General features: G+C 38.4%; 2 protein-coding genes across 2 annotated transcripts; one reads left to right on the top strand and one right to left on the bottom strand.

Annotated features, from left to right (window-relative positions):
• Positions 1-967: 967 nt before the first annotated feature.
• On the bottom strand, positions 968-4,694 carry arf5 (ADP-ribosylation factor 5). The gene is made up of 6 exons (XM_047596642.1): positions 4,474-4,694; positions 3,784-3,864; positions 3,554-3,663; positions 3,043-3,114; positions 2,136-2,261; positions 968-2,035 (listed from the first exon to the last, which is right to left on the bottom strand). The coding sequence occupies exons 1-6, from the start codon at positions 4,538-4,540 to the stop codon at positions 1,949-1,951; spliced, it is 543 nt and encodes a 180-aa protein (XP_047452598.1). The 5' UTR covers positions 4,541-4,694; the 3' UTR covers positions 968-1,948.
• Positions 4,695-5,399: 705 nt separating this feature from the next.
• si:dkey-30c15.2 (uncharacterized protein LOC558938 homolog) lies at positions 5,400-9,171 on the top strand. The gene is made up of 12 exons (XM_047596641.1): positions 5,400-5,524; positions 5,619-5,662; positions 6,053-6,116; positions 6,267-6,395; positions 7,307-7,411; positions 7,507-7,550; positions 7,652-7,759; positions 7,866-7,911; positions 8,103-8,174; positions 8,278-8,431; positions 8,534-8,616; positions 8,698-9,171. Exons 1-12 carry the CDS (start codon positions 5,444-5,446, stop codon positions 8,848-8,850), a joined length of 1,083 nt encoding a protein of 360 aa, XP_047452597.1. The 5' UTR covers positions 5,400-5,443; the 3' UTR covers positions 8,851-9,171.
• The last annotated feature ends 270 nt before the right edge of the window (positions 9,172-9,441 follow it).

Below are 9,441 nucleotides of genomic sequence, written 5' to 3' on the forward strand. Positions count from 1 at the left end.
TGGAACTCAGCCATCATTTATTTGATTGTATCTGTGCTTTTTTTTTTTCTACTTTGACATGTCAGCATGACTTATGTGCCTCTTCATTTCGCTCGCATTCAGGTGCCACAATGAAATACAACCATTTCGTTTTTTTTTTTTGAAGCTCCTGAGGCTTTTTCAGTTTTTACCGAAAACGCCTTAAGAATGTTTATCAAGGGTGCAAGGCAACGGTATCCTCCTATAAGATCCTGCGTTTCTCGTTTTCATTCATTTGCTGTATGGCAGCTCCTGTTCGTTCAGTCACCAAAGGGCAGTTTTCAACACACGGAAGCAGAATTGCTGTGCATATAAACTTAGATCACACCTCGTTAGCAAGGGTATATAAACACAATGTGGTAGGAAGTGTTGGGGTTTGAATGAAGCGACAGACGGGCAGAGGACAAGATCAGTTTCTGAAGACTAACTGCAAGTCACAGGTCTCGACATTGTTGGTATGAAATCATTCTACTTCCTCTTATCGGCTACAATCTCTGTTAGACTATACAGCCTGGATGTTTCAATACGTTGTGAAACAAAATTAAGAAAACCTTTAAGAAAACACAAATAAAACTGACTTTTACTCAACAATGAGTCCAAAACACGTTTTTTTTTTAAACAGTGGCTTTATTCAGAGATTTTTTTTCTTCATTTTTTTTCAAAAAAAAAAAAATAAAAATGTTAAGAGAATATTTTGTCAGCTCCAGCATCTGAAAGCGTAACTTGGAATGTAAACCCTATTAAACTGACGGGCAGGTGTGTTTGAAACAGGGTAGAATAATTGAGAATATAATAACGTATCGGCAGGACAGAACAGAAGCCAGAATTGTGCGCTGCCAAAACAACTACAACAAAACATGCTGCTTTTACTGTTTTGAAATGAGCGTGTGTCAAAGGTTCCTTCCTTCCTTCCTCCTTTAGATTTAAAAGAACTTTCTGTTAGAGCGGATAGAAGAACTGATGTTTTTATTTATTCTTTTTAAGTCATGGTTGTTAATAACAAAACAACAACAAAAAAAGAAAAGTTAAATGTGTGAGGACAAAATCACAATGGTTCAAACATGAGGCCATCTAAAGTCAAAATGGTCTAGTACATTAAACCACAATATACATTGCAAAAAAAGAAAGAAAGAAAAGAAATAAAGAGAGTGTGTTATTGCATAAAGGTTTCTTGCAAAATAAGTCACACAAGTGTCTTAGGAGGGAGCACGGCCTAAGAACACTAAAAAGAAAGGGCCACTTGTGCAAAAAGGGACCAGAAGGCACAATGTTCATGTTTGGATTCCTTCTACTAACAAAAGCACTGCAATTGTCTTCCTCTTCACTCTACAAACCTTTACCGAAAAAAAAAAAAAAAAGTGGGCTGGCATGAGATTGGGGACTTAGCAGTGAAGAGCAAAGGGTCAGGTCTGGGAGGAGGTCAAATATCCACAAGTGGCTATGGAGATTAACAGCTTGTGGCAGTCGACAAATTGTCCTTCACCAAAGCTCTGAGGTTATATTGTCATATCCCCCAACCAAGGCTCTGGAAAGGCCATAAGGAAGTCCGACTGTTATACATGTAGTTGATTACTGCAAATGCTGTCTAGACTGGATCAATGGTGTTAAATAAAAAAATAAAATATAAACAACTCCCATTATTCTTGATTGTGTTCGTGAAAGAATTTTGTCATTTGGTCATAAACTGTTACAACTTGTGAGAGATTTGGAAACAAACAGACGACAATAGAGTCAATGTCAAGAAATAGTAAGGTAATAGGATTGATAATACGACGAAAAAAAAAGTATGAGATATTAAAGATTTCCAAAGAGCCGCGTCCTGTCTGTGAACATTGGTGTTAGGAAACCAGATGTTTCTGAGCTGAATGTCTTTGCGTTCTCTCCTGTCCCGTGGTGTTCAATCCTTTTCTTCTGCCCAGAAAATCCTTCTTTAGTTCTTGGACAACTCTCTGGAAAGCCAGTCCAGTCCTTCATACAGCCCGGTGCCCTGGGTGGCGCAAGTAGACTCGATGTGCCACTGTGGGGTATCAGAGATCAGAAGACATGGTGGTCAAGAGAATATGAAAGCAGCTCTACATCGAATGCTGTTTTAAAGTTCTAAGATTCGGAGTACTTACAGTTTTGTTGCGAAGGGCATGTAGGCCGAGTTTGTCTGTCAGTTCGCTGACTGATAAGGCATTTGGAAGGTCCTGTTTGTTTGCGAACACCAGCAAAACGGCATCTTTCAACTCATCTTCCAGCAACTAAAGGGACAGAAATAGAGATCAGATATTTCACGTTAGGTGCTACAAAGAATTCAAACAATGACTCTTACCATCATCATACAGATAAATCTACTACATGAATGAAAACAAAAGTAGCAAGCATTCCTTACACTACTTCCTCTCTTTTATACACCGATCAGGCATAACATTATGACCAGATTCCTAATACTGTGTATTTTCTTGTTCCTCTAAAACAGGGGGTCCTGTCTGGTAACATAATGTTGTTAGTGGGGACCTTTGGGTGTTCTATGTTGAGTAGAAGGGCGTTTGTGGGTTTTCTGAGCAGTTCCTAAACCGTTTTTGTCTGTGCATCAAGCAGCGTCATTGCTATGAGGAGTCCAGGTGAATGTTCTGGTTTATGTGGGTCTTACATGTCTAAGTAACATCCACATGAATGGCAGGTTCAAAGGTTTTTCCAGCAGAACACTGAATTGTGACAAGATGGTCAATATCATAATGTCAATGTGTTGTGACTGAGCGGTGCAATCACTACATTCTATTACACAAACATTACACGAAAAAACAAAAAACGGGGAGGAAGGTAATGTCATGTAAGGATTAGGTTTCTGAAGACCTAAGCCTCTGTAACTGAAGTGGGAACGTCACTCCACCTTTGGGAATTGGAGAAGAAAGTACAACAATATTTTTGTCCCAATTTATCCACATCACAGTATGATACTACCCCAAATTTTAAAATACCTACTCTACATGTCATGGCAATAACGTTTGACTCTGCTGAATCCACGTGTTAAACACCTACCATCTTTGAGAGCTCCTCTGCAGACTCAGCCACTCTTTCTCTGTCGTTACTGTCCACTACAAAGATGAGGCCCTGCATAGGGAAAAAAAGGCAGATTTTAATTTTAAGTGTGGATTACGGATTTTAATAAAATACAATTTTAAATCTGGCTGTAAAAGATCCGACATGTTGCAACTCAGTGTTAGTTAAGATAAGTTAAGACAGTAACAATAAAGTGGAAATAAAGTGGAATAAACAGAAATAATTCCACACGGAAGACAAGTGTATAACTGAGAGATAATAAAACAAAATAACATAAAAAAATCAACTTTAAACTTAAAACGTAAATCTAACAGCTGTTATAAAATCTGGAAGAAGTGCAACAACTATAAACAAACTGCAATGCAATAAAATACATTTAGGCATCACGAAACAAGTGTATTTGGTCACATTATTATACCAAACGTGGTGTAATCTGTGTCTATAAAGCCAACGTGGCCATAGCCATGAGCTGGGACAGTCACCTTCATACCTGAGTGTTCTGGAAGTAGTGTCTCCAGAGAGGTCTGATCTTGTCCTGGCCGCCCACGTCCCAAACAGTGAAACTGATATTTTTAAATTCTACCGTCTCCACATTGAAACCTTTGTGAGGGCAATAAAAGGGGAGCAGCTCATTAAATCATCAAAAAAACACAAACTGAATTTACAACCTAGACAATAATAAAAATTAAAAAAAAAAAAAAAAAAAAGTGTCTTTCTTACCAATGGTTGGGATAGTGGTTACAATTTCACCGAGCTTCAATTTGTACAAGATTGTCGTCTTTCCGGCAGCATCCAGGCCAACTACATGGAAATGAAGCGTGATAAGAACCCAATGGGTTACTAAAGGTGAACACAGGTGAGGCTAAAAGCTATAATCTATAAATTACATAACAAGTCTTTTCATATAGATCACACAGCAGATGACAAGCAGTATTGTGCATTTGACAACAGAAATAAACCAAAAGATGAATTTACTATTAATATTTATTAACATATGGCTTCTTAAATTAAAAAAATAAACCAAGAAGAAGTTGAAGAAAATAATTACCCAACAATATAACTAACATAAAGTATAGGAAGAAATTATTTCTTAAAGGAGACAATTGTAATGACAGTCAAACGTCGTCTAATGTAAAACATATTATAACTTATAAGTTTGATAGCTTCATTTGCCTAACTTCCTTAAAAAACAGGTTTGGTGTGAGGGGAAAACGCGTAACGTTTGTAAACAAACGCGTAACGTTTGTAAACAAGCACAATTATTAGCATTTGACGTCTTGTCGTGGGGAAACTCTAAATTAAAGTTTGGAAAAAAAGCTCTGCCACAGAAAGCTCCTCAGCTAAAGCAACTCTAGTTTCGGCTAAAGCTAACGGCTAACAGATGTAGCCAAACAGTTTTCACTCACTCACCCATCAAAATCCTCATCTGTTTTTTGCCAAAAAGCCGGCCGAAGATGGACGAGATGGTGAGCCCCATAGCTGGCCGAGGATGTTCAACTCCGTGGAAGATAGATGTGGTGATGTAGACCACAGTAGGGCCCGAGTTTGGATATTTTACTGTAATGATTTCAACACAGAGTAGAGGAGGAGGATTAGAGGAGCGCCCAGTGCCACGTCCGGGCCAACGTGGAATACACGACGTCATCAGTTTGAATCAACTTTATCAACACGACACAGTCTGTAAACAGACAAACTGCCTCTTTATTTAGCTGCGTTCAGCTACATTTAATCGTTTTTAGTCATTGTATGCGGTAAAGGCACGTTGAAAATACCGCGCATTTTTACAATCCATTTACAGAGTTATTATTTTATTATTATTATTTTTTAAAGTCTGCTTTTAATCACATGTAGTCCCAATTCCTACCAGCAGATGTCCCTGTCACACAGGCTTTCATGGTTACACAGTCAATGCATAAAACATGAGTGTACAGTTTAAGGTGTTAAGTGAACCCAGTTACCTGCCTGCTTTAAGTCACTCAATAAATGTTGGATATTAGCATAGAAGCAGACTAAATAAACAAAAGCATTTTCGCTTTTTTTTTTTTTTTTTTTTCCTTGTTCCTTCTCCGCCCCCCTCAAAAAAAACCCCCAAAGGGTACATGGAAAATCCAGTCTCGGTGTCTTTAATTTTTTTATCCATTTTCTTGAAACAGACTGAAGATCACTTTCGGTCACACGAGGGATTTCCCAATTCAAAGCATAACCTTGACACGAATCCATCCCACATACCCAGGTAAGGCCACGCCCAAAAGCAGGTGGAGTCAAAACAGCAGGAAAAAAAAAACAATTTAAAAAAAAAGGGGGGCACGTGACCAGGTGCAAGCAAAAGTTTTGTACATGCGTGCTCTGATAAGGAAACACATTTCCTCAAAGGACTTCAATGGGAACAGGTCATGCAATGCAGCTTTTGGATCGAATGGTTATAACAATGGTGCCAAGTGACCTACTGACCAATCATCAGGTAAGCATTACATTTAATACTGTGCTGGACTTTAATGAAACTGTATAACCAATTATAAAAACTAAAAACAAGCATGAATTCTCTCTTTTTTCAGATTGAGAATATCTTCTATGTCTACATATCGTTACTCACTATCAGGTAAGCTTCAGGTGTGCTTCATATAGACTAGTATAACATTCTAACATTAATAAAGTCTCGTAGATAGATAGATAGATAGATAGATAGATAGATAGATAGATAGATAGATAGATACTCAAAGACACTGTTATTTCTGTCATTCATTATGTCTGTAGTTAGTTTATACGGTACCAGAGGAGGGCCATTTTACAACTTTCGTGCAAGCGTTGTGTGAAGATGTCTGAGGTGTAGTCAGCGGCTGTGCAATAACCATAACCATGTTTTGTGTTTATGTGGTGCCAAATTACAAACAGTTCCTTGTGCTTTTAATGTATGCATATTCCCATGCACATATACAACAATAATAATTTCCTGCTGTCTAATAGTTCACATATTTCTGATTAACCATAGTGCAATCGGAAGTTTGTCTGTCCTGGTGGTTTCCATAGTCAGATGGAGGCATCTAAGACAACAGGTATGTCAGGTTCCATGTACTGATACATTATGCTATACGTTTTATTTGATTAGCGTAGTCATTTAATTGCATGGTTCAGTGGCGCAAAATGTTGCATCCATAACACAGTTTCACGTCAAAGCATCACCCTTCACGTGTGCTTGTCTGCAGGTCCACCTGCTGGTACAGCTCGCTCTCGCGGACCTCCTGGCTTCTCTGGTCCTGATCTTCAGCAGTGCCATCAGTAAACGATTTGCCATCTGCCAATGGATCTGCCAATACACTCTGCCCCTGTCACTGGTGAGGAACAATTACCTGTGTTGGCCGAGTTCTTAGCACCACAAAGAAATCATTTACATGATTACTTTCTGGTTAAGGATGTTGTTTATTTATAAATATGTCAGCAAAGTTAATGTGTAGTTAAAAACAGCAGTAAAGGTAAAAACATCAACCTGGATTTAGTTTCTGTTTTATTCCCAACCTTTCGCTACGTTCCGGGTCAGTGATTAGAGTAGCACCCCTGAGTCAACCGAGGTGTGTCGTTCTAGCACTAAAAGCGCGTCAAAACACTGTGTTCCTTGTACTGCGTCCATAAAGTTGTGTTACGTTTTGCTGTGTCACGTCTTCAGTTGTACATGCCCGGTCAAATGTCCGCTCGTTGTCACCTCACACGCAGAAGCTGCATGTTTTCCACAAGAAAGTTGAGCTTTATGTCTTAAAAAGTGTTTTCTGTGCGAGTGAGTTACGTGAGTTTTTCTGTTCTCACATAATATGCAATGATAAGCATTTAGGAGAAAACAAATATGAAAAGAATGTAATGTAGATACCAAGATGGTATTACTCAATCTCTTTGAGTTTGGATTGTGGATTTATTTTAGAATCAAGATATGGAAAATATTTTTTTCCCTTTTAAAAGCTTCTAACAAACAGACAGGCCTGGAGTAAAGACCCAGGCATGACTGGTTTGTTTTATGTGGATGGAGAATAATAGAAGGAATGTGAAGTTAGAAAAAATGTCCTTTTTTTAAAGCTTCCATGCAAAGTAAGAGAAAGTAACAAGATTTTCGCCGCATAGTTTATCCGCATAAAATAAAGCAACAAAAACAAGCAAATAAAAGAATATCATTTCATAATTGTTCAGATGTAGCTGATCATTTTCAGTGATGAATATCTTCAGTTCTTTGCATCATTCTTTCTGTGCTCTGTTCCAGACATTTTATTTTATTTCATTTCTGCTGGTGGTCGTCTACGCCTGGAAGTCGAAGAATGCAATCCAAGGATGGAGAGAAAGACCAGCAGATGACGAGGGGGGGCAGGTGAGGCATTAGCCCCAGTTGAAGGTTGTAAGAATATTAAGAAGTTTAGTCTTTAATCTTTTTCTTTTTCTTTTCTTTTCTCTTTGAATGTACAGTGTGGGAGGAGAATCAGCCCTATGTCTATATATCTCATTGTTTGGTGAGTTTAATACTGAATTAAGTTATCTAAGTAAGTTTACGATTATCATTTCTCGTGTGCACACAATTTAATTCTGTGTCTGTGTTTGATCACTATCACAGGTTTTTCCCATTTGCAATATTCTTTTCATATGCGGTCATGAATTTAATACACACGTCTTCGGTACCAGAGATATTCATAAGTGGTGGCAATACAACTTACTGCACCAAGTGAGTACCCAACCTCCTCCAAAGTGCCTTCTTGCAAAGAGATTACAGTAGCGAAACATGTCTGTTCCCATGTGGATTTAACGTCTCTGACTTTTCTTTTTCTCAGCTGTTTTCTGTTCTTGGATGTCCCGAAGTTGCCCCCATCCGCGAAGGTAAAACTCTCTTATAACGAAACATTTTTATGGACTTGCTTAAGATTAATTTTGATGTCTGCTTTATTGTTGAAACAGAATTACATTCACAGAACAGGCCAATATATTGTGTCGCTAAAAGTAGTGGCAGATGTTTTGGCACTAGTGACCAATGTGCATTTTCACCAACACGTTTTGTTTTTCCCCATTAGGAGAAACTCTACTGCATTTTAATCAGAGCTTTTCTTGTCATTGTGGTGATATCAGTGATGCTGTCTTGCTCGGTGAGTCACTCGACAGATTTTATTAATATGCGGTAGCTGTGCTATACAAAGAGATGGACAGTGTAATGCGTGGGCACATTAAAATTATTTATTTCTGTTCCAGGTCATTTACTATAAGGTTGGTAAATGGTATAAACAACGCGTGCACGGGGGATATGTTCCAGTGGAGGGAGATAGCCTTTCAAGAAAAAGATTCAAAAGTGCCTTTTCTACAGCGAGGGATATGGTGATGGTCATCTTGATATGCTGGACGCCAGGTAAACATATGTACATAAACGTTAAAAAAAATAATAATAATGTGAATCATTAACTTTAAATCAACACTAAACTGATAACTTCTGGGGGGGGGGTTTCTGCAGCACTTGTACTCATTGTGCTAACTACGCTGGTGATGAGTAACCAAATCGAACAAAGGCACTTATATTTTCTTTATTTGATACAGGTAAGTTGATATCAAACGACAAAGTTACAAATTAATCTTCCAGCTGAGCAGCAAATAAAGCGTTGCTTTTGTTCGTTTCAGGCTGCCTGCTTGTCCCTGCAAGGCTTCCTTAACAGCGTGGTTTACGCCTGGAGACGGCCCAACTTCAGGGAGCCTGTTTTTGGGGAGAACACACCCTTGCTGCAGAGAAATCGCGCGCCGTTCTTTGAGGAATCACTGAGGACCTCGTTTTGATCGCCAATGCAGAATGCATTGAAGGACATTGTTGAGTGACTGCCTGCTTGCACACGTCTTGACTCTACGACACTTTAGACTGAAACAGAAATCGTGTGTGGACTAAACAAATGATGACGCAAACTGAAAGACTATTTAAATACCCATCGTATGAAGTACTACGTTTTAGCTGCTAATTGAATGGTTTGAGAGAGTCCTATTATCACACCCTTTTCCATAAATCATGACCAGAAAGACTTCTTGATAAATGTATTTTATTTATATATTTGCCATGAATGTACTTTTATTGTTATTACTTACTGTAAATATTATTGAAAATTACAGACTAGTTGGTGGTCGTGATTTCTACTTTATTGTGTTTTATTTACTTATGTAATGTGCTTCTAGGGAAGTTATTTGAACTTGTTATATAACTACCCCTCAGTAGTCAAAAATGAAGTAAGACCTGCCAGGCTGGCATTCCTTTCACTCAGTCATTACAGAAGCATGTGCCACCTACAGCATAACATAGAGTTCGGTCTTAGGACTCTACACGTGTGTTGGAACGCTGACGAATGCCGAGTTGTTGCAGGCAAGAAAAGGAACACACTG

The sequence above is a fragment of the Mugil cephalus genome, chromosome 10, assembly GCF_022458985.1.
Source record: "Mugil cephalus isolate CIBA_MC_2020 chromosome 10, CIBA_Mcephalus_1.1, whole genome shotgun sequence".
Taxonomy (NCBI): domain Eukaryota; kingdom Metazoa; phylum Chordata; class Actinopteri; order Mugiliformes; family Mugilidae; genus Mugil; species Mugil cephalus.